The sequence below is a fragment of the Homalodisca vitripennis genome, chromosome X (assembly GCF_021130785.1).
Source record: "Homalodisca vitripennis isolate AUS2020 chromosome X, UT_GWSS_2.1, whole genome shotgun sequence".
Lineage (NCBI taxonomy): Eukaryota > Metazoa > Arthropoda > Insecta > Hemiptera > Cicadellidae > Homalodisca > Homalodisca vitripennis.
This window is the reverse complement of record NC_060215.1, coordinates 94,344,866-94,370,978: the sequence shown is the minus strand read 5'-3', so window position 1 is coordinate 94,370,978 and position 26,113 is coordinate 94,344,866. Positions and strand designations below refer to the sequence as shown.

Below are 26,113 nucleotides of genomic sequence, written 5' to 3'. Positions count from 1 at the left end.
ACACTGATGTAACAACAATACACCCGTGCGAGAGGGAAGGGTTTTCTTTTCTATAAAAATTTTAATGTTAACATAAATGTATTTTTTAATTGACTTATTTGTCTGTTAAACTTAACACTGTTTTATATCTATATTAACTTAGTCAGTCTGAAATATGCAATGTTCAAATTTATTGAATTGTAAATGTATTAATATGCTACTCTTCAATCAGAACATTTTATTACATTTCATAATACAGTAAGACTGTCTTAATCCGGCACTTGATAGTTCGGCAGACCCGATAAGTCCAGGACATGTTTGTTACCAATTTTTCATATTCAGTCATAGCCACACTGAGTATAATTGGATATTATTCACTGGAGATTTGTTACACAAGCATGTTGGCAGTACAGTCAGGAATAGTCAGAATTACTCAGAACTATTTGGCACCTTGTTGCTCACCCTCAGTGTATTCAGTGCGAGCTACAAGAGACGCTTGTTTTTATGACCTTTCCTGTGTTTACCATTATGCGTTATTTTATTTCTTCTTGTATGTTTCTGTATAACAGAGGATTATATTTTTACTATCCAACATAATTTGAAAATGTAAGATAAGTGCATAAAAAATGGAAAGACGTAAACATGTCACACTGACAATTTATTAAAAACTGGATATCACAAGATTAAAAATTATGAGAACCGAAGCAATACTGTGGTCAAATTTAATAATGCATCTTTCATTAAATGTAGTATAAAAAACCAAAACAATAATTGGAAACATTTTTTTCTGGATCTGCTGCTGTAAAAAGCCTTGACAATTTTCAAACTTTAAAAACCTCTAAGCTAGAAACACTGTACAGTTTATTGTATATTTGTGCTGAAAGAGCAGAGGTCAATAACAGGGCCGATGATTAATGTAAATGCCACATTCTTGTATACAGAAAACCAGTGTGAAGAAGGTGAAAATGAATCTTAACATCGAGGATGCAATTTTTTCATTTGCAATTGCTTGGATCAATGTAAAAAGTGAAGCATGCCGTATCTTATTGTTGAAAATCAATATGGAAAATAAGCCTTTAACTGAACATTCTCTAGCTCTCAAGTTAATTCAGTAATCCTCTGAGTCATGTTTCCAAATAAGAAATCAATGAATGGATGGAGGATTTATCCATCGAAGGAGATTTGATTGATGAGGTGGTTAAACAAAGTGTTGAGCCCTCAGGAGCCATTAGAGACTGGGGAAAAAGAAGAAGCTGGAACTTGCATCACTTAGGCTGAAGTGTCTAAGGCCCTAGACACATTAGTAAAATCTGCAGAAAGTAGCAGGTATCATAATGCTTCAGAAATAATGTGAATTTGTTTACTATCAAGTACAATTTTTTCAAAACAAGACCAACTGAAAAAATAACAGACTGATATAGCCACAATGTTTAAAGAGCACTAAGCAAAACATAATCTACATCATTATATGATGATACAAGTTATTCATGTTCTACCCAACCATTTCATCAGATAAAGATACCATCTCACACCATAATTATAGATATTGATTCCGAATGGACTGACCCAAATCCTTCTGTGTAACTATGTTATGATTTAAATTTCTATATTATACTCTTATGTTAATACAGTAATGTATGAGTATGCTGTCTATATGCATTTGGAAAAATAAGATTTAATACAACTAGTGAATTACAACAAATATTCCAAAAATTAATGTAATTTTGCGAGGCCTTTCAAAATCAAGGATTCCACCATCATTAATTATTGGAATATGTGTTGTAATTCATTAGTGGTATTAAATTAAAATATTTCCAATGCTCCAAGAATATTCAAAATGTTGTTTCTTATTTTACCTTTTTAATAAAATATTGGAATATTTGATAAACTGGCATGGTTGAATAATGCAAGATAATAAAAAATCTTACTGTAACTGAATTATAATAAAATTCTATTTTAATTTTTAAATCAGTTATAACAAATGAGGTGCAATACTTGCCATTTATTCTTAATGAAGATTATTTTGGGTATTCTTCATTGAATATTTTTTATCAAAGGTGAGGTTGGCTGGATGGCTTTGAGGCTCCAGGATACTAATCGTCTTCACATTGGGGAGGCTACTGCTCAGTCTGAGAAAGTACCATGGAGAAGTTGATTCTGTTCATAGTAATGGACGCTGGTTACTAGATACCAGTTTAAGCAGTGTTTCCGCCTTCATTTCCAAGAGAAGGGAAGTGAAAAGGCAGGATTCTGCTGAAAGTTGAAGGACATACCTGGTATACAGATAGATCCAAAACCAACAATGAAAGCAACTTTGGAATCTACAGGGTGGAAGAATGTTTGTCTCACGGTTTCAAGGAAGATCTTTCAAGCAGATGTATGTACTGAGAACTTAAAGCGAGGATCATAGATCAGGATGCCTGGTCTGGAGATGATGGTTTATAACTGCTTTGTTAAAAAATTTTAATGAAATTAATTTTGTGTGAGTTCCTTGTCTTGTGTAATCTATGTCCAAGTACATCTATGTTCATTTTATTTTTAAACATCTTCTCTTGTGACCAGTTTATTTACGTTAGTTTTCATTTAAAAAAAGGCAAATGTGAATGTACAGATTGATAATTGTCATAATGTTTAACTTTATGAAGAATGGGCAGAAATGATCTCTAACACCAGCTCTACACATTGTACCAATAGCGTTCTTTTGAATAAAAAGAATGCCACTCACAAATGATGACCCATAAAAGCAACCCATAAGAAATAGGGACTGAACAATTCCTAACTAAATAAGTTACTTTAAGGTAATCATTCAACGCGGTATCTTTCAATTTCCAAATAAGAAAAGAAACTCTAGGAAAATCTTTTTGGGAATCTCATTGATGTGCACTTTTTAATTTAATTTAGAATCAACATATATGCCCAATACTTTAACTGGATTTCAATCCATATCTCATGAGGAGATGCAGAAAGGCAGTTAAAGACCCTTATTTGAGAGCCAAACCTGGGGGCTAACCATGAACTAGAATGATGTAGTAGGTCTTCTGGGGGACTGTTGTAGGTCTGCTTACAGGTCATCAACACATTTAGAATGCATCATTGTGTAACAAAACTTTAAAGGTACCCACTGTGCATGAGATATAAAGAGCTTTATCTTTTGGAGGTACCATTTATGAATATTATGTTATATTAATAAATATAGTTATTGGTTTTCTTAAAAAAAAAAATTTGGTTTAAGAGCAGTTTTTAAAAGAGTAGTGATTTTAGTAAACGTTCACTATTTGTAGCTATTACATGTTTAAAAAGAGCACAAACCATATGCAAGTTTTTAAAAACAGTTTTAATTTTGTAGGAAATTCAATTTAAACCATTGAAGATCCACATTATATTCAAACGCAAACTTAACAAAATTTTGGTAGTGTGGAAACGATGAAACATAATTTCTAGTACATGAATTCAAAACATTTCTGTCATATTTTGGCATTATTTATATACCAAATTCCAATCTTGAATTTGTTTAAGAGGCCAACATTAAGTTTGCCTTAAGGAATAATTGGCTTGCATTATCTATAGTCAGTATTTAAAAATTAAAGTCTGCCATCACTGTTAACGCCATTCAAATTTAATTTTTATTCGATAATTGTGAGTAATAGCCAAGGTTTCTTAAGCTGTATAACTTTGAAGTTATCAAGCCAATCCAATATTTTTGACCACCGGAAAGCAAGCTTAAATAAGAGTAACTTTGTACCTACCCCTTCCCTGTCTCCCTACTTCCAATAAATATTTTAACGAATCCTGGTTTTTAGATAGAAGTCTGTAAAATGTTTCAATTCATGTATTGCTTTTGTCTTTGTTTCATTGCTCCCAGCTCATCGTGCAATAGACCTGCTTTGCTAATGCTCTGGTAAGTTTAATATTAATTTTGTGTAACTGGGACAATAAAATGTGGATTGAAAATTGAGAAATATTATAAAATTATTTAAATTTTGGTCACATTCTATGCATTTATTTATAAGCAAAATATAATATGTTCAAATATTAATCCTATTTAAGATATGTGAAGTATCAGTGAAGCATTAAAAGGAATGCTGTTCTTTGTTTACTATCTAAGTATGAAAGATGTATAATTTGTATGCTACTATTATAGTGAAAATTATTTTTACTGAATGAGTAATACACGCATGATATATTTATGGTGCTCAAAAAATGTGAACCAGAACTTCGCGAAATGGTTTGAAATAAAACCACTTCAGACATAACATACTACTTATTTTGTGTAGTAAAAGTGTTTTTTTTTCCTACGGTTCTTAGCTGAAGAATTATTTGAATTAAAAAATTCTAATTTCCTAAATATTTTTCTTATTAGAACTTGTTTTGTAACAAAATATGATGTTTTCATTTACAGAATTTAAACTGGTGGCCATTCAAAATATTATCTAATTTCATGAAAACTAATTTCACGCTCAAACATCTGAATAACCCTTAAAAATTTTAAAAATGATACAAAGTTAGTTTGGATTGGTTAGAAGGTGTTTGTATTTTTGAGATTATGTATCATGTTTATGATATTTTGTTTGTTTGTTGTATCAGTTTCTATGATCTGATATTTGTAGTCTATTTATCCTAGGCCAAATACATTCTTGGTGAATTGAAAAGCTATCACTTATATAGTGTTTAGTTATAAATTCAATAGTACAAAATAGATGCTTTAAGAAGCAATACAGGATATGAGGAACATTTTGTATTATTTTAAACTATTTCACCATTTGCTAAAGTTTTGGTTCACATTTATCAGATATCCTGTAAAGGCTAAATAAAGGTGTTTATGAGGGTGGAAATAAGTGTCAAAGTCCATGAGGTGAGAGCCAATTAGAATTGTATAAACACACACACGTTTCGTGAAATCAGTAGACAAATTTCTCATATGAAAGAAACAACCACCAGCTGCACAAGTTGTGGCGAGATTCAGAATGAGAGGGTACTAAAAGGTGGACAGTTTTGGAACGATAGATTTTGTCCTCAGTCTATATTTATTTATCTTTCTTGCTTGATACAATAAAAACATCCCCCAGGCACATAAATAAAAGTTAAATACCTTCAGCCAATGATAAGAAGACCATCTCTATTAAGCTGAAAATGGGAAATTTTAGTGGCTTTATCTCATTGAGTTAATATTTACGTCTTATGGTTGGCTTTAAATGTCAAGTTAAAAAAAATATATGATCAGAGAAAATATTATTGTTTGTTATTTGTTTTATAACCTTTCATTTAAAACCCCACCAATAATAGAGTTGTTGATGATTGATTTCTTTCTTGGAGGAAATTTCTCTATCAATTAATTTCACAATAAAACAGATTGTGTGCCTATATAATGCAAATTGGCAATTGCCTCCTAGAATATTACCGCAATTGAATTTGGGTTCTTGAAACTATCCTACATCGGGTTCATTTAAGTTGATCAGTAGAGAACACTTGTTGGTTTCATGTTTTTCCAGGCACTTAATTTCATTGGTTTGGTTTTCACCTTAAAGAACTAATGCATTTATCATTGAGTGTTTAGTTGCACATTTGGTGTATGAATCAGGTATGAATATTTTCCTTTTTTATTAGATTTATCTACTATAATGCATTGCGTAGTTAATCACTGAGAAAAATCATTCAAATTCAAAAGATTTGTTGAAAATTATACTAACATTTATAATATGATACTTATGAAGATGTTATTAGATGAACTAAGTAAAATAAGACTTTTCAGTTTCAATTTTAATCAATTTAATTTAATGACATAATGATTTTGTACTATTCAGACATTAAATTATAATGAATTAGTATTAAGAAAAAGGAGCAATATTCTACATTATCTACCAGAATGGACAAATTCATACTTCAGAAAATAGTTAGAATGTACACAATAATTTTTATTATCAAATGAAATTAGCTATAGAACAAGACGGCCCAGTTAGTTAAGTTGCGTTTTTGAACTAGTATGAATATGCAATGAAGACTAAGATTGTTTTATTCATTTATGTAAAAGTCTTATGCACTTAAAGTTTTTTTTCAAATTGTTATTAAGTTTGCCATAAAACAAAACATATGTTGGGTTTACTCCCATTTCAGTACCAAATTATCGTTGTTCTTAAAAAAATACAAAATAGCTTCAAATTTAGTAATCCAAGATGGAAAGTTTAATAATATCAACACAGTCTTATAAAAGTCTATATTTTACCTGCAAGGATAGTTCTGAAATGAACAGCAAAATTGTGTATTGATTTATGAAGATAATTTTATTCATTCCTCAAGTAATTAAATATTTAGTATTTCTTGTTTCAGACTCCAATTTCGAAGATGATGTTTTCGTCACAACTCCCACTTCAGTCACCTGTAAGTCAATTACTGTCTGCTTCATAGCTCCTTGTTCTGAATCAATTTTACACTTTATACAGTACACATTCCATAATATGTATATTACATTATTGTATTTGTCTTTACTACCAAAAAAGCACCTATAATCCCGGTATTATAAATACTTGTTTATTTTGGTAAATGACCCCTTCCTACTAAAGCTTCCATTAGCTTTAGCAGTGTTTTTTTTATAATGAATATGTATGATAAAATTTAAGAATAATTATAAAATGAAAAGAGAGAGGTTTAAACCAAACATGAAATATATATACTTGTTTTTATCACCCTTTTTATTATTAATGATATACAATTAAACAATATATATATATATATATATATATATATATATATATATATATATATATATATATATTGTTTAATTGTATATCATTAATAATAAAAAGGGTGATAAAAACAAGTAGAGCATGAATATAGGTGAACTTATAAAAATATATTAAGGAGATTAGTTGTTAGCAATCTAACAGGAAAAAACTTACAAGAAACTGATAAACAAGTGAATATGCTCATTTTATTTGCGATCATCAACCACTCCGATAATCTAATAAAAAATTAAATAAGCAAACAAAATAAATATTGGATTACGGTCAACTTCTACAATCAAATTTGCCTTTTTGTGTAAAATATATGTTTTGAGTTTAATGTTTTTACAAAACTATTTGAAAAATAGTAATTGTTACTCCTTGATGTAGGCTGAGTTTTTGCAATCTTGACATGATGTAATAAAAAAATCAATACTGTACACAAAATTGCAAACAACTCATGCTGCTATTAGTTTTTCATTGACGCTCATATTATCAAATAAAGATGATAACATTATTGTAGTTTTCACGATCTATTTATATCTAAAGAGATGTTTGGATCATGCTTGTATTTCAAAATAGGTATACCAGACTTCAATAAAAGTAAAACCAGCTGTTACCATAATAGCTTTTAGAACATATCACTGAAAAGGAATGAGTAATAAACAAATAATACATTTCACAATTAGTTTTTCAAGCATGCAAACACAGATTGATAAAAAAATGTTGCATTCTGATTTGTTGTAATTGCATGCTTGCAGGTATTTGGTACATAGGTAGGATTAATATCCTACACTTGCATATTTTTGTAATACACAGTATGTAATATTTAATGTTCTGCTCAGTCGAAGAACCATCAGATTTTCAATTGATGACGATGGAGCTCAGAGATAGACTGATGGCTTTCCAGAAGAATGCACCTAACATAAAGCGAACACCGGTGATCTACATTAACTCAGAGTCAACACCCTCGCAAGTTCAAGACTGGCTCAAACAGAAAGGCTTTGATGACCAGTAAGTTTCCATCTGTTCCTGTGTGGAAATTAATTTTGTATTTTAATATTTAATCATTCAATTTCATTCATAATTATTATTTAAAATGTCACATGAGCTCCAAACTCCATAACTAATGATCATTTAAAATTTTAAAAGTAGCTTGTTGTGGTATTTTTAGTTGGTTTTTTGGGGGTTAGAAAGTATAAATTCGACTAAAAATACTTAAATTTTCTGATTTAAAATGAATATTGAATTTTAAACTTTTGATGCTATTAAGCTTATAGAAAATTAGGCCCACAACTATAAGTTTTGATCTTTTGTCTGGGAAAACTCGTTTTAAGTTCAATTAAACTAACACATTCAACTTTGCTTCAATAGGGAAAACTACACAAAATTATACATTTTATTTCTTTAGTCCAGAATTAGTTCATCTGCTCTTTTAACATCTTTCTACACTTGGATAAAAACTTCACTTCTGCTAATAAGTAACTAAAAAATAGGTAAATAAATTAAATAATTGACAAATTTAATATTCTGTTCTTTTTCATAGGAGGATCTACAAATTTAATTTATTTAATGTTTATGTGATTTACAAGAAATAAAGATTATTTTTTATTTGTTGTTTTAAAAGAGGTAGATATTATATCACAAAGTGAACCAGCAAGCTCAACATTCCTAATACTACTCTACTAAGAATATTACAAACACAAATAATGTAGGAGAAAGAATCAAGAACTTTTAAAATACTACTGGCATGGTGCTTCAAAAAAGATGAGGGGTGTAACACACATACTAAACAAGAACACTGTATTAGGTGTATTTTTAACAAAATATATTTGTAGCGATACTCTTGAAAAAGCATTCCCATGTTTATTATATAAAGGTGCTTAAAACAGACACTGTTTACATGTAAAACAACAGGGTAGTTGATACTAAGCCATCAGCTGTCTCAACTGAAAGTGCAGAAACAAGTGTTGCCACCTCAAAGTTATGTAATTATGACTGCCTCATCAAAATATACAACTAATTGATTGATTATGTATTAAAGTTGTTGTATATATGGCAGTAAACTTTGCAGCAACTTAATTAATTTATGAGATTTTTGTAGATATAATCGTCCAATACTTGTTTGTTTCAAAGCGAGCAGCAGATGTCTCTGTTTGCTGCTTGCTAAGGAAATATTGTATGTGGATATATTAGTTCTAACTGAGGAAGCATCAATATTAACCAAATGTAAAATTGAATGTGTTCAAAATGGCCAGTGTGAGTGATAAATGAGGAAACAGCCAGGGTTCACTTCTGGCTAGTTTATACCTGCCCTGTTTAGTTTGAACAAGAAATGTAAGTGAACAAGAAAAAAATTGTTAAGGAAATGGTTGAGTGATACCATCACGTTAATTTATGAAACCAGTTCGGATGAATTATCAACTAAAACCAGAAAGTGTTCTGTGAAGTTATTTTCTTAACACATCACGATTATTCTTAATTGGAAACGTGTCAGAAATATGTTTATTTAACTATTTCAAAAAGTGGTCAACATACTTTTACTAAATTTTGCACACAAGACACTTACGCACTGATTTTGAGCATATTATTCAGTTTAAAACATGGCAACAAGAACCACATTTTTTGACCTTGTCTTTTTCTACTTACAGAGTTAACATTTCAAGTTGGTTTTTAAGTAAATACTTTATGGTTTTCTCTTTTTAATTTTGCATATAGTAGATGCCTTTGTATTCTAATTCCAGCCAGGCTGGCTTTTTGGACAGTAAAAGCAACATACTGTAAAGCTCATTACTAAATTAAATTATGAGTTGAATATTACAAAATGCTTCATTATATTAAATGTATAACAGATGTTATAAATGTTCAACAAACTTCAGCATACAGTGGAAATTATGGAGAAATTAAATACAATATCTATCCATAACAATCATATCTATTTGTTGTGTGTCTATTATAAAAAAAACTAAATTAAAACAGTGCATCAGGTCCATATGAGTCACAGAGTGCAGGTGAAGTATTGCCGCCATCTGATTCTTGTCAAACATAGTCGATTAACAGCAAATGCTTATTACAAAAATTAAAAGGTCAGTTAAAAGTTACTGACTCGTTTGGAAATTTGTCAGTTAAGAACTCATTTATTTATCGTACTATCACTAGTATAAACAAATTCAACATTTTCCAATATATAATTTTTATTCTGTGCAAGGCCTTTCTGAATCAAAGATTCCATCATCAGGCACTTCACAAATTATCAAATGTTTACATTTGATTCAGAAAGGCCTTGCACAGAATAAAAATTATATATTGGAAAATGTTGAATTTGTTTATACTAGTGATAGTACGATAAACCCTTTTTTCCAATGCTCCAAGATTCTACATTCAACTCATTTATTGTATGTATTTGCTTTAGTAATCTCAAAAATTGTAGCTGTCGGATTGAAAAATAAATGAATACTCTAGAGTAATGACAAATTTTATTATTGTTTAACCCTGCAATGATCATGCATTTTCAAAACGACTAGACATTATAAATAAAGTACAAACACCATTTTTTTTTAATCATTGGCCACATCTGTCTGTTTTAACTTACCCCAACCTTGTCATTACCTGGCTAAATTAGTTTGTCAGTTTCATTCAGTGGTGTGTCTTCAGTAAATGTATATTTGATAAACACTGTCTTTTTTACTCCATGTGACTACTTTTAAGATATTTTGAGCTTCAATCTGATTTGATGATATACTTTTGGGTTATATAAAAAAAATTATGTGGTGTAGGGGTTAAATATAACTAAAGCACGAAGTGTACAACATTAAAAAGTATTTTATCCTAAATGCAACAGAAAACTTGTTTTTAAAAGACTGAAAACCGTATGGTTGATTATTGGAAATTAACCTTAGAAATAAAGATATTTTTCACTGCATTAGGTTTCTTATCTTTATATGTAACTGTGTGAGAATGTTACTCACATGAAGGTGCCCTTTTAGGGTGTCACAGTACTTGAAGGGGATGAGTGGGAAGGAAATGTTCCACCTTACCAAAGAAGAGCTGCAGAAGGTCTATGGGTACCAGGAGGGTCATCGACTCTATTCTCAACTGCTGCTGTCTGGTACAGTCACCAAGGTTAGATAATTTATGTTCCAAGATTTCTGAAAAACACAGTTTTTCAACGATATACAAGTTATAAGAGTCATAACAATGAAGGTTTTGCTAGAACAACCTGCTTGGTCTCGATTTTTGTGATATTTTGTTACGAAAGTATGTTAGACACAATGTTTAGTTGTCTCCTTTTCCAATATTACTAAAAAACCTGAAGCAGCAATAGTTCCAGATGTACTCACTTATGTAAGGAACACATTTTCGTGATGAATATAAATTGTATCCACTTATAACATTTAAAACATTTTTACATAAAAATGTACGTTTTGTTAAATATTTTAGGAGAAATTCAAGGTTCAGAGTCTGATAATTACAAAAATATATGGCAGTTTGAAATATAAGATTAATTTCTAAACAATCATACGTGCAAATTAATCCTTCAAATCAATTTATATCTGTAAAATTGTTTTAATAAAATTATTTAAATATTTAATTAATTCAAATATGTCAGTTTTGAGACATTCCCTATGATTTTGTGGGACTGAATTTAATTTTAATATACAAAGAAGTAATTTTCAAACATTTTTATTTTAGTTTTAGATATAAGGTACATTTACATTATTAGGATCCGAATTGAAGTTTTTATTAAAAAAGAAGGATTTGACTTTACGGCTTATTATTGTTATGAGGTTTCTTTCAAAGTAGTTCCCTCCTGATACTACACACTTCGCTCACCTCCACATCTGATGTTAAATGAGAGACCACCACTTTACGATATTTGACATTGATGGTGTAAAGATTAAATGCAGTATCCTAAAAGTCATCATAGATAGAATTATATTATTTTTTTAGCACTTATTAATTATACTGGTTTTTAGTTTTTCTACTAATACCAGGTTTCATTTGGGACCTCATTATCATCAGTCAGAACCCTATAAAAATATTGATGTTATTATACAATATTTTTCATCTCATAATTATCATTAATATCAACATAATGTATAAATAAAATTTTTTATATATTTATTTTATTTCCAACGGTATATACCATGTTCCAGTGGTTCTTGTTGTAAGTTTATAACAGCTTTTGGTTTTTGTTTGAATTGCTCCAGTTATCTATAGTTATGATTTTGAATAAATTTAGTAATTGTTACTTTTAATTTCAGTACAATCCTAACAAGTCCATAGAGTTAATTGAAAAGTTGGCGAAAGCAAAGAAAAAGGTTGACACTAATGGCGAAGAGGACACGCAAGGTCAGTGAAACTTCACTCTTCATGGGCTGATACCAACAGAAAACAGGATTAAATAGACTATTTCCTGGTTTGTCTATCAATATACAGCAATTCTATTTTACCTAGACCAAATTTAAAAAATTCACCAATTTAAAACTTTTTCTGATAAAGATCAAGTAAGCTGTTTGTTGTGGTGTGTATATGGACATAATCTCTGGAGATAAATTTAAAATAGTTAAAATACTAAAAATGATAATAGTTTTGTTTAATTTATGACTTTTTAATATTCTTAATGATATTCACTTTGTGATTTATGTTATTGAAGTTCCATTCTAATTGTAAAACACATGCAATGTTTTTTGACTAATCATAGAGTATTATTTTTAATGAAAAAGTTTTGTTACAGGTCAAAAAACACTCAAGGACAATTAGACCAGTTATATATAACATCAAAACTGATCCAGCAAGTATTCTAAGTAAAACCTATGTGACATAATACTAGAACTGTGAAACATTTAGAGACACATCAGATGTTCCAGAAGTCCAGGAATAGTTAACTAACTTAAATTAATACATTTTTAGGAATTATACCAAAGTTACACTTTAGGAATATTCAAGGCTCTTTTCGCTATGTATATAATTTTTCCACCTATGAACAAAAGACCCATGAGGTCATAAACCCATAAATAGAAATGTAGACCAACTTTTGAAGTCCACACCTAATAATAGCATTTCTACAAATCTTGTCTTAATATAAAGATTAACTAAATTATATTCAAATATGTATGTATTGAAAAATTCAAATTGCATTATTTAAACAATGTTAATTTAAATCAAAACAAAACAAACTTTCAATTTATTATTGGATTTTATGTATATGCTATGTCTGAAGTGCAATCGTTGGTTTACATTACCACGTCTGATACTTTATTTTATTTTCACTAACATGAAAGAGTTACTGCCTTCAGCCTATTAAATACTCATTGAACTTTTCCAGGCTTAATTTTGGCTTCATTCAACAGTTTATCAAAATACCAAAACATTAATAAATATAATAGCCACAAATTAATTTGTATGTTTGATGTTCTGTTGTAAAAGATGTATGATACAGCCTTAGTTATTAGACTAAGACTTCCTTTTATCTTTTCATACGAATTTTACAAACCAATAGTGGCTGATTAATCCCTTAAGTGCTAGTGTAATTCTGCTCTGGCTGGATTTTTTTTGTTTACAATATCCTCTTGTAGTATCTAATTCTAAAAATCATATAACTTTTTAAACTTATGATAAAGGGATTGTATAGTTATACAAATTCTCATAAAGTTATATATTCCAAGATTTGTTTGGAGGGAGTGTAGGGAGAGAAGGGGTGCTTTATCATATGGAGGCCATTCTATCCCTATATACTACATAATATAAGTAAGTAAATACATACATACATATGTATTACAAATAGAAGAAATTGAAGTTAAAAATAATAAATTCAAGTGTCAATGACACGCATGTTTACAACACAGTAACTGAACAAGTGACTGATGACACGGAAGGCAGCAGTGGACAGAGTGGGCACATGTGGGAGTGGTGGAACAGTGTCTTCCCCCTCCTCTGGCCCAATAACAAAGGGCTGTTTGGCGTGAAGCCAATAGACAAAGATGTCAGAATCACCTCATACATCAAACACGACGATACGATCTTCTTTTTATCGGAAAACACAAGGAGTGTATATACATTGTCAGCACTTACGTAATTAAGCACTTAAGGGGTTAAAAAGATTTCCGAGGATCTGCTTAAGTCAAATTTTGGAAAAAGCATAACAGAGTGTTGATTTGCATGTAATTTAAATATGAACATAGTTAATTTATAGAGTTATGTTTAGTAATAAAAAGCGTCAATTTCTTTTTCTGTAACTTGAATGTATCTCTAGCTACTAGCGCAGAATAATTTATTATTCAAATCACAATTTGATTTCATTCATTTTTCTTAGTCCCTTATTGACAAGCAAACCAGTTTGACTGATGAGGCACAGACCTTTCAGTCAAAGTCACAACCTCAAGAATATGAAATGTGAATAGTACTGCTATTAACAAGAAAGAATTTATGACAAACTCACATTTGTTTATAATAATAAGTACAGTTGGTAAAAATTACAAGACTAATAATTTAGTTATTAAGTTTTAGATTCTATGTTTTCCTTTTTTGTCAGTTTTATCGTTCTAACATATATTCCACAACAATCAAAATTCTTTAATTGTGATAAAAAAATAACAAGGAATTGGGTTAGTTAAACACTAATTTTAGGGTTTTGGATTTAGTCACCTATCAATACTGATAATGTAATGTGATTAAAATTTCTTAATTTAATTAAAACTAGAATAAATTATAACCTTATTGTATATGCCTAATATGTTTGTATAGTTTTGAATGTTTCAAAATGGACATTTGAGTTAGATTAGAATTATCAGTGTTATATTTAAACTAAAATAAATACAAGCTCAAAAATAATAGTATTAATTAACTGTATACGTAATCTTAGCAGTATTTAGACCTCATTATGGCTATGCTATATTACATGCAAAGTAGATATAAATAAATTTGTATATCTAAGGTATATATAAAATGATAATGAGGTATAGTGATAATGATTTGTGCCATATAATTTACTGAATTTGAACAAATATTTGTGTTATTTATTATCAAATGGGAAATGTATGAATTTAATTTCTATTAACCTTAACTATTTCAAAGCACAAAATATTATTTTATGTGTAATGAACAAATACAGAATTTGAGAAATTGTGATTGTATGTTATATGAAATTGCCAATTAAAATATAATTTTCCAAAGATGTGTTTTTCTTTAGTGTGCTATTTTCTTGTTAACTTAGGCTATTCTATACAACAAAATCAAATTATATGACTTTCTTTTATCTTACGGACATAAATCAGTACAATAAGAAATGTGGCTAGCTTTGCTCTATCATTCTACTATCTTTTATGCCAGACATAGTACTTAACCCTCCATCGGGCGCTAAACGGAGTTTTCCTCCGTGTATGTTTTATTATTAAAAATAGTACTACTTTTCTGATGTCGGCAGTCGTTTCCCGCAGTGTACTTCACGAGCATCTTTCGGGGAAACGAAACAATAGCCTCCCGCTTTTATTTATCAAAATGTGTCAGTATGAGGTCTACTTCCGTGCGTGACTGGACGATTCCTCCGTGAGCGCCCGATGGTGTGTTTGTAGTGCTTGGACGAAATCACCGTGAGCGCCTTATTGTGTTTAGTTTTTATGTTGTAATAATCCGTGTGCGCCTAAATGTGTGACCTGTGATGGTTTCTTTTTAAATTTTACTATATATTTTATTTGAATTTTGAGAAATGGAGAATGAAGACGAGAGACTTGTTAGTACAGTAACAGTGTGCTAGGGAACATTTCAGTAATGATTATGGAGTGAACATTGTCGCTATAACAACCAGAAGGAAAATGTTTTGAAATTTTGTGCAGTCTGTAAAAAAATTTTTAGTAAAGAATAAATTTTTATTTCAGAGCAATAATTGACATTACAATTGTATAATATCTCAAGAATTGAAGTAAGTTGTTTTTGTAAGAAGTTAAAAACTAAGTTAATTTCCATACATATTTACAGAAGGTTAAACATTTTTACAATTAATTGCATTATTCCTTAAAATTAATCATGTTGTTATTATACAATAACATTTTTTAAGATTTTGAATTTCTTATTTGGAAAATTCATTACATAAGAGTGTAATTTTTATTAAATTTCTAAAAATGAATATATTACATTGTAATTAAATCAGTATGAATATTTAAACAAATAAAAACAGTTTAAACGATTATGATATCCATTATTCGCCAACCTGGAGGAAACCTCCGTGAGCGCCTGATGGTGTTTCTAATTTTAAGCGCCCGATGGAGGGTTAAACAAGTATTCAATTGCAGAATTTGAGATCTCATTAAAAATCTATAATTATATTGTCTATAAACATATATGCAATTGACAAAGTCAAGTGTTTGTACAGTACAAAATTGTTACTTGATTTTTTAAATGATAAAAATAGTTACAGATTAAAGTACTAAAACTTTAAATCACACACAACAATACACTGTTGTATTTAGTTTAAAATAAAGAAGCTTCACAGGTCAAATACATACTTACTGAGTAAAAAGGTTTTTCCGTAAGCCAATTTTCTAAAATTTTTTCAAGTATTGTGAAAATCACATCAAGTATTCAATAAGTCCTTTTATTAAGTTTATTATTGATGATGGATTATTTGATAAGATAACAGGTTTTTTAAACATTTCCCATCATACATGTTAAAAAAATTTAGTCAGTAAAATCTGTGGAATTTGTGACTGGAACTAAGTTAGCTATTTCCCAGTTATCTGAGGAACATTTCATTGCCGAGGTTGGTCTCTCAGTAAATAAAAATCCCTTTATCAAAACTCAATTTTACTAAGGCGGAACTCAGGGCCATATCGATCCTCTTGGGCATCCTGATACCACCTGAAGGACAAACGGACTCGCTTATTAACAGCTCTAAGGATTTCATTGAGAAGTCAGAATCTTTTACACTGGCTGAAACCTATTAGCTAGTTAGCTTTGATGTTGAAAGCCTGTTTACTAATGTACCAGTTCCTGAAACACTCAAAATCATTGAATCTCGGCTAAAAGGTGAAACATTAAACAGGAGAACTAAACTTCTGATCCCCGTAATCATGGAAATGTTAGAATCATGCACTCAATGCAACTATTTTGAACTCTAGGGTAAAATTTACCATCAAGAGAGGGAATGGCAATGGGGTCTCCTCTATCACCCATTTTTGCCAATATCTCAATAGAAGAATTTGAGCTAAAAACTCTTGCTTCAACTCAATTCAAACCGAGAGCCTTGTGAAGATACATGGATGACACTTTCGTCATCTTCAAAAATCACTGTGTTTACAGTATAACATGCTCGTGTGATAGGAATACATAGGAGAGACAAAAAAAAAATACTAAATGTGAAAGTCAAAGAACATAAAAACGTTATGAAATGGTTTAGTATAAAAAGTTAAAAATTGTTCAATATTGCTGGTTTGAAAATGATAAACAAATGAACAAAACTGGTACCAAGTTGCATGCATTTGAAGTGGGTGAATCAGTGGTAGGCTGCTTCACTGATCTCACTAAGGCCTTTGATTACGTCAATACTTTTTTCAATTGGGAATTCAACTAGGATTTAGAGACACTTTTTTAATTAGCTCAAATTATACCTTGAAAATAGACATAAATTAACTAAAATTCTCTCCAAATAAAAAAAATAAAAATAAATTAGTACAATCAAGACCAGTATTGATCACTTATGACATTCCGGAGGATCTGTATTCTTTTCTTGATTTACATCAATGATGTGATTGATTCTGTACCAAATGAAAATATATTTCAATTAGGTGACATAAAGACGACACTCTTTACCAGAAGCATAGGCTTACTGGTGAGGATCCTGAAATTGAATCATTCAGCAAACTAAGTTGCACAGCCCAGTATTTTTCTAAATACATTTCCAAACTAACTTTAACTAAAACTGGGTAAATTTGTATTCAAACTCAACAGAGGAAAACTCTTCTTCTAATACCATCCTACCCTATTCATAAATAAACATCAGTTAGAGCTGTGTTTTTGTTGAGAGGTTTCTTTGCAAAATTTTTAGGAATTAGGTTGAATGATACCATATTCTAGCATAAGAGGATGAAAGGTATAGAAAAATTAGCTAAAGGGATATAGGTTCTTAGAATGATCAGCTCACTTGGCTCCTCTACCTTAGCATTGTAGTGTACTTAAGTGCTTTTGAAAGTTAAGAATCATATATGATTATTCTGTGCTCTGAGGAATCATTAGTCTTTTGCAAAACATTTTATGCTCCAGAAAAGGGCAATAAAGATCATAAAGGGAGTAAGGCTTAGAGATCACTGCCATCAGATCTTTCTCAACCCTTTTATAAAGACATCTTCTACAACTGTGTCCATATACTTCTCTAGTACGTCTCTTAACTCGTTTTTGATGTACCTTGGAAGGTTTTGAAAATATTTTATAGGCCTACTGCACACATTAAAACCATGCACAATTTACCTATCATCCATGTAAACCACATAATCTTATCTCTGTTCCTGCTCTGCTTTCCACAGGACCACATGAACCTTCCCGGTGGAGGTACTATTACATATCAATTACTCCAGGTCTGAGAGAATTGGGTGAGACAATTAAGTTCAAGTTCTGTAATCTAGATCTATTCTATGTGCTTTTTATTGAGAAAAGAAAAGTTTGTATAATTTTTTCTCTAACTCTTTTTTAGCTATAGACAACATGAATCTCATTTCAAAACCATTGTAGTAGCCTGCTGTAAATATAGATAGATACATATGGAGGATTAATAAAAACAAATCACAGAGTAGAGTAAAATATTTATATTGTATCAAAAAATGTAAAAATATATACTACACAATAGGCAAAAACATAACAAAATCATTCTTGGCTTGAAAGATTTAAAAATACATGCTCCAAGTTGGTCTGGTCAAAACTGTACATTGTGATGCCCATCTCTGACTTGACTGAAACATTTTTACAATGATTCAGATATAAAGTGATCATTAGAAACCATACAGAAATCAGTATACTTATATTATTTTACTCCTCCTACAATGATGGTCAGTGTGTTTGTTTCGCTTGTTTTTAAACCTTTAAAAATTACTTATCTATTAGACAAGATTAAGCATATAAGCTATAGCCCTAGCATGGACTGAAATGATTTTATCTTGACACGCCTTTCTGAGCCAATCGAATAAGGAAATAAAAAATTTGTTTCAACTCAAAGCAAGTAATTTAAATTATTTTACTCATATTGTCAATACTAGTGGCCTCCTAAAAGAAAAGTCTATTCTTTCAACTAAACAAAAGACAATCAGATTCTTTCATCATATTGAGTTGTAGAGAATAAAACTATTATAAAAAATTGTATACAATCTATACAATACAATGCTATATGTGCTGTATACAATGATTAAATTATGATCTAAAATTAAATTACTAAAGTTTACTATAACATATTTGACAATTATGTTTATAACGTATGTTGCCTGCAGCTGTTCCAGTGAATAATAGCCTTTTTGTTGTAGAAAGTATAATAGCTAAAGAGTCGATTCAATTATTCGGATACTGTGATCAACATAGTCAATGAACTAACCTATTAATTGGTGTATAGTTGGACAATATTCAACGATCAGTTGAATTTTGTTTTCACCAATGACTTTCTTTTAACATTTTAACAATACCATCAAAATATGAATGCTTTGCCCTATGCTATATTTTAAAATGTTCAGATTCTAAACTCGTCTCTAAATTTTCGAATACTCTATAGATTTTGATGAATATATTTTCAATGGACTCTTCATGGGCGATTTATGAGGAAAGCACTTTGTTTATGTCAATGCACCAAAAAGGGTGTCACAAACTTCTGTGGCGGATAGTACTCATTATTTCAAACAAAAAATGTCATACAAACATAGGTTGAAAAATGTTTCGTTTTGCCGCTAGCTGCCATTTTGTATTTTTTATCTCTAAAACTAGTTAAGCTAAAGAAACCAAATGTGGTGCCATAGGTGATAGGAAAAAAATAATTGTATTTAAATAGCAATAGCATATTACTGGGAGGGTTGAATTTTATGACCCGCCAAGGCTAAAGTATAACCTTGGGAAATAATTCACATGATAAAAGCCTACTGAATTCCTTCAAACTGTAAGCAAAATATATAATATAAAATTAAGGCCAATTTAGATGTAGTCATGATGACAGATACTTTCATTAACAGGAACTGAAATTAAACAATATTCTTAACAAAATAAAGTACTAAGGCTACTTAAATATTACCTTGTTCTATTAAGAAATACACACTGGCTGGGGAGACAACCAAATTTTGGGGTATGCTGAAGACCAGTCTGTCCGCCAAGTAGTTCTTTACTGAACTACCAGGAAATTTGGACTTGATAAGTTCTTGCACTTGGTCTCTGCTGGAAGAAGACTTGAGCTTCATTTCTAATATGTATCCCCCGCCATAGCGGTCTTTCAGATACTGTGTTGTTCCTACACACCTGGGAACACATTTGTTCTTTATAAACAAAAGCCTTAAAATTGTAATTTCTTAGTCATTAAGGTTTTCCCTTAAAGTGTAACCAAAACTTAGCATACATGAAAATATGACAAAGAATTTATCTATTAAAAATTCAAGTAGAAAATGAATGTGCTAACTTTATCTAAAGTTTTAAGTATTTTTTTTGAAAATGAGGCCTTATCTGCTTGGAAACATTACCCTAGAGAGCCATTGGTCAGTATCCCAACTCTAGTACACAGGGCATCTGCTTCTTCCATAGAATGGGTGGTCAGGATAGCACCCTTATCCCCCTAAAAATAAAGAAATACAAGTGGTTGCTGTCTATCAGTATTGATTCTAAAATAGCAACATGTTAAATGTACTTAGGGTGTATAATGTAAATCTTATATGATATTGGCAGGAAAACCTTGAGAAAACAATGTTCTTTGAGAGAGGTTTAATTTATTATTGCTTTTTCATGATGGATAACAAATTCTTGCACAGTCAATTTAAATTAAATTTATGCATCATATAAAATTTAAAGCCATGTGTCGGTCATATACAAAAGGCCATGAGCTTCTGACATTTGGCTATGACTTAAATGGACAGTTATCGGAATAACATTAGAATAGAATAAGTTTATTGTGATTACAAATACACATTGATTACACATTGTATTGCAAAAGTCAAAGTACCTATTAATAATGATATAAATACTTAGTATTATGGCACTTACTCACACTCCACACATATTCACGTTCATACCACATTTACACACTATAGAACATTAAAACAGGATGTAGAGTTCACCCTGAAACCAAAAAAGTGCCTCAAGTGTTAAAACTCCCATCGGTGATCTGTGAACTTGCAGAATGAATAAAGAAAGTCAAAGCAATCAAATGTAGCTTCAGCCGATACTTGAATCTTTTTGAACTTGTTTCATATTTTTCACCTTTCTATACAGAAAAAGTTGAATAAATCATAATAAAACTTGTTTCCAGTAGTTTCTACCAGCATCATGTGTTTTCTTATTAACTATGTTGTCTCAAAATTTATTTTTAAATACAGGATGTCCTTTTATCTCAGTCAGAGATTTCCGCTTAAACATTTTAAATGTCAATTTTTAGAGAGAAAACAAAAAATTATAAGCACCAGTCTTTTAACATTTAAGTTGGAGAATCTTTGTTAACTTGTGTTTCTAGTTACAACTAACAAGGAATTCTTAATGATAATTCTGATGAAACACTTTGAAAGGACTTTCACAGCAATACTGTGTTCATTCGCAATTTTGTCTTTTGTTACCAATCATTGATAGAGAACATGGAGGAGGAGAGGCTTGTCTTATTTTTAACCTTATTAAACTCCTTCCCCTTGGACTACTAAGGATCGTATCAAACAGAGTAAGGGAAGAGTCAGCACAGTACAGATATGAGCTATGATTACAGACAGGATTTGAATATGTACCAATTCAGACTCATGTCCAACCCCTTTAATGTGAGTCATCAGCTTGCATGGGGTGTGTGTGTAAATTAAATATATTACCTGGAAAGTGTTCCTTATGATATTCCAGAGGAATCGCTTTGAGAGGGCATCCATACCAGTGCTGGGTTCATCTAGCAGTACGAGACTGGTGTTGCCAATCATCGACAGAGCGAAGCTCAGCTTGCGCTGTGTACCTCCTGAGCAGAGTTGAGCATATTTTTCTGCGTGATTGCTGAGTAGTAGCCCAGAAAGAAAACCTCCCACCATTCTGAATATTTAATTCAATTAGTACTCATAGAGTTATAAAACAAAGAAAACAATAGTACTTAGCAAGTAAGTATTTAAAAGCCACTATTCCAAATTATATCATTCTTAACTTTCGAGCACTAGTTCCATTTTTTTCTACATATTGTTTGTAAAATATTGATCCTTTGATATTTATCATGCACTTATATTCTTTCTTTTTTTTAAACAAACAATAATTCTCTGTGCAGAATAATATTTTATTATGTTTTTATTAGTTGTTTAACATAACAATTGATAATGTACTTGTTTAATTACTTGACATATAAAATAATGCTGGCGATCAACATAGTTATAAAAAAAAACTATATATCACTATGTTTTAAAATTAAATATACATTTTATTAAAGGTAAAGGTTTTTTATAATATTGAATAATCCTTTCTTGATTGTTCACCAGTATATAAAGTTCGTAAGGAGTAAAACTTTTCCTTGGTCAGATTTATACATTTTGCAAAATGTTGTCATGAGATGTCCCTATTTGTATGTACTAAGAATTTTGAGATTTTAAAATATTTTTACAAGTATCTTTACTGGAATGTAGATGATCTGCACAAATTGATATGGAATTAGTTTTTAATATCTTTGTGTACTTTCTGAACTTAATCTAACAGACTTTTAACTTTGCCTAATATGTAACAAGAGGAAGGTCATTTAATATTCAGTGTCTCACAAATTTAGAAGCTCTGCAAAATTAGTCTGTACTTTGATTCTATAGATTAATCCACATATAATATTCTGAAATAATTTGAGTTAATAGGGTTAAAGGCTAGGATTATTTATAATGGATAGGGAAATCAGCAGGTTTACCATGAAACTTTCTTCTAGGGTTCACTAATTTAAAAGAAAGACACAAAAAACACATATTAAGAAATTCTCAATTTTTCTGCAATCATTCTCAACCAGTAAACTCTATCAGTTGAGAATGATTGCAGTACAGTTAAAATGTTTGAATATCTGTTCTTTTATATGTTTGTATGAGTTTCTTTTAAATTATTGGACTCTAGAACAAAGTTTTCAAAGGTAAGCCTGAGTATTAATTATAGATAATACTCTGAAAGCATTGTTGTACCTGTTTATGGCATGAGGCTTGACACCTCTGACTGCTGCATAGATCTCCAAATGTTCCCTTACACTGATGTTGGGCCAAAAAACATCATGTTGTGGACAGTAGCCCAGGAGTCCTGTTATATTACTTTGTCCTTTGATCCTGACCTGATAACATGTACTTGTCTCACTTAATAAAGTGCCTTTTGTTATGCTAGAGACACAACTACTTCATTATGTAACATGAGTTCATACAATATCACAATTAAAGTCGATAATCAAAAATGAATGACACGTGAACATAGGACTAATAAATAAAATTTATTTCTAAAGCATTACAATTTTTTTGCCCTACTCTTACATTTATATTTTAGTATTATAAGTACTTTTTACTAAACATACAGATTTTTACAAAACCATCAATGACAACTTTTTTAGCAATCTCAATGTAGTTAACTCAGCTCCTCCACCAAATTCGCCTACTTTCACAGAAGCATTGACTGCAAACGCTACTGGACAACATTTTTTAGAAATTCCTACCTCCACAAAAACCAGACCATAGTAAAACACAACTCTACCAACCAAAAACACCAACTGAGGATTTTTCATCAAAACATTAACGGCATAGGAGGGAAAATAAACAGACTAACACATGTTCTAGAACTACACTCACCTGACTTAGTGACCTTAACTGGGCATGGGCTTAAAGAGTCACGGCTGTCAAGTACAAGGCTTCCAGGATACAACTTAATAGGAGGTTTCTCGCGTCAAAATTGCAGAAAAGGAGGGGTAGCTGTTTTTGCTAGTGAAGGGTTAAGGAACGAAATATACAATTTTACAACTGACCTTGCAAGTGAACTTACGTGTGAAACTCACGTAGTACAGATGACCATTAGTAAAATCAAAATCTACATAATTGGTGTTTACAGACCACCAAGTGGAAGCCTTGACAATGCCCTCGACATCTTGTCTAGTACAATAGACCTCATTCCTACTTGGAAGTGCCCCACAATTATCATGGGTGATATTAATGTGGATGGGCTAAATCATGACTACAGAAACAGAAAGTTAAAAGACATGTTGCCTAGTCATAACATCAATAGGATAGATCTTCCACCAACTAGAGTCACTTTAAACACTGAATCATCAATTGACTTTGTTTGCTCAAACCTTGACAAGAGTAAAATTGACACTGATCTAGTCGTCACTGGCCTATCAGACCACAGTGCTCAGCTCTGTACTATTATTACTCTAAATAAAAAACTACCTCCACCCATTTTATCTAATAGACACTTCTCACAGGAAAACATGGATTATTTTAAATACCTACTTCATTTAGAGACATGGGAAAATGTTTACAACACCCCTTCTGCAGAAGAATCGTATAACTATTTTCATGAAATCCTCATTCAAATTCTCAATCTAACATGCCCTCATAAAAAATCCCGACTGAAAAGAAATGCAATATTTAAAGCAACCAATGAAGAGTTGGAAAGATTAAGAAAGTCCTTCCTCAGAGCTCTGGAAATGGAAAGGACAACTGGCTACGATAACCATAAGATCGAAACTGCTGACAGAAAAAAAGAATATGACCTCTATTTAAAAAACTGAGAAAACATTCAACTTCACTAATTCATTGACAACTCAAACAACAAACAAAGGGCTATCTGGCAGGCTATTAACGATGAAAGATGCAAAAATAGTAGAAAGGACGAATCACTAAAACTTGTAATCAGTGAAGAACAAATCAAGAATCCTAATGAAATAGCTGAGTACTTCAACCAGTATTTTACAAAAATAGCTGACATCACTCTCTCCAATGCTGGCCAAGCCGTAAATAATCAGTTACAAACATGCAAAGACTATGGCGAAATACCTGACTTCATCCTTCATCCCACCACACCAGAAGAAGTTTCCCGTTCACTCTCATCTCTGAAATCCAAACCATCAGCAGGTATCGATGAACTCACCTCCACACTACTGAAACACTGCAAGGATGAAATAGTGAGTCCTTTATGTCACATAATCAACATTTCATTTTCACAGGGCAATTTTCCAACAAAACTTAAACTGCAAAAGTATTCCCTGTTCACAAAAAAGGCAGTGTAAATCAGTGGAAAACTTTAGACCAATATCAATTTTCCCAACAATATTTAAAGTAGTGGAAAAGATCTTGCTAAACCAACTGATAACACATCTGACGACTTACAACATCTTAACGACCCAGCAACATGGCTTCCTCCGTGGTAAATCCACAACTACAGCTATAGTTCAACTGTCAGAATTCATCATCGACCAACTGGAAGAGGGTACAACTGTGACTGCCATGCTGTTGGACTTCAGTAAGGCTTTTGACTGCCTAAACCACTCTCTACTTCTCCAAAAAGTAGGGAACATGGGCATTAGAGGAGCATCACAAAACTGGCTTGCTAGCTACCTGAAAGACCGACAGCAACTAGTTGAATTGAACTATACAAACAATAATACATCCCATAAAGCAAGATCTACCTTACTCCCTATCACTAGAGGTGTCCCTCAGGGATCGATTTTGGGACCAGTGCTTTTTATTCTGCTAACGAATGACCTTCCAAGCTATCTTCTTGACTGAGCCCAAGCAATGCTATATGCAGATGACACAGCCCTTCTTATTGCACAAAAAGACTCAATATCCCTCGAACTTAACTCTTTTATAGCCCTGAATATGACTAAACAATACTGCCAACATAATAATCTTATTCTTAATGAGAGCAAAACACAGCAACTTATATGGAAAGGCCTAAGAACCAGTGACTACTATGGCTTACCAGAAATAGCTCAAGATAACGAAGCAAAGTTCCTTGGCATTATAATAGATGACAAGCTATCTTGGAATCCACACATTGACGATCTCTGTAGTAAGCTTAACTCCAATATTTATGCTCTTAAAAGAGTAAAAAGTTCTTATAACCAAGATACTACCAGGACAGCATATTTCTCTTTAGTTGAGTCCCACCTAAGGTATGGAATATTAGCATGGGGCAACTCTTCAGCAAGAAACAGGAACCGTGTTCTAGTTCTGCAAAAAAAGGCTAATAGAACTGACTCCCCATGAGTCATGCCGTCAGGCTTTTGA

The 26,113-nt window shown here is 31.1% G+C and overlaps 2 protein-coding genes across 10 annotated transcripts in view; one reads left to right on the top strand and one right to left on the bottom strand.

Annotated features, from left to right (window-relative positions):
• LOC124369581 (epidermal growth factor receptor kinase substrate 8-like protein 1) overlaps positions 1-14,869 on the top strand; it is a 104,632-nt gene extending 89,763 nt beyond the window's left edge. For 4 of the 7 annotated variants that reach the window (XM_046827618.1, XM_046827616.1, XM_046827622.1 and 1 more), the window contains 5 exons: positions 6,289-6,354; positions 7,541-7,709; positions 10,682-10,817; positions 11,960-12,051; positions 12,436-14,869. In XM_046827618.1, coding sequence (XP_046683574.1) covers positions 6,289-6,354; positions 7,541-7,709; positions 10,682-10,817; positions 11,960-12,051; positions 12,436-12,502 — 530 coding nt within the window. In that variant the 3' untranslated portion in view covers positions 12,503-14,869. Of the gene's footprint in view, positions 1-6,288; positions 6,355-7,540; positions 7,710-10,681; positions 10,818-11,959; positions 12,052-12,432 lie in introns of all 7 variants that reach the window. The other 3 variants (XM_046827620.1, XM_046827617.1, XM_046827619.1) reach the window with 2 other exon arrangements.
• A 3,598-nt stretch (positions 14,870-18,467) lies between these two features.
• LOC124369577 (retinal-specific phospholipid-transporting ATPase ABCA4-like) overlaps positions 18,468-26,113 on the bottom strand; it is a 94,438-nt gene continuing 86,792 nt past the window's right edge. For all 3 annotated transcript variants that reach the window (XM_046827610.1, XM_046827611.1, XM_046827612.1), the window contains 5 exons: positions 23,027-23,169; positions 21,713-21,920; positions 20,390-20,481; positions 19,951-20,171; positions 18,468-18,634 (listed from right to left, as the gene is read on the bottom strand). In XM_046827610.1, the coding sequence (XP_046683566.1) occupies positions 18,549-18,634; positions 19,951-20,171; positions 20,390-20,481; positions 21,713-21,920; positions 23,027-23,169 (750 nt within the window). In that variant the 3' untranslated portion in view covers positions 18,468-18,548. The remainder of the gene's footprint in view (positions 18,635-19,950; positions 20,172-20,389; positions 20,482-21,712; positions 21,921-23,026; positions 23,170-26,113) is intronic.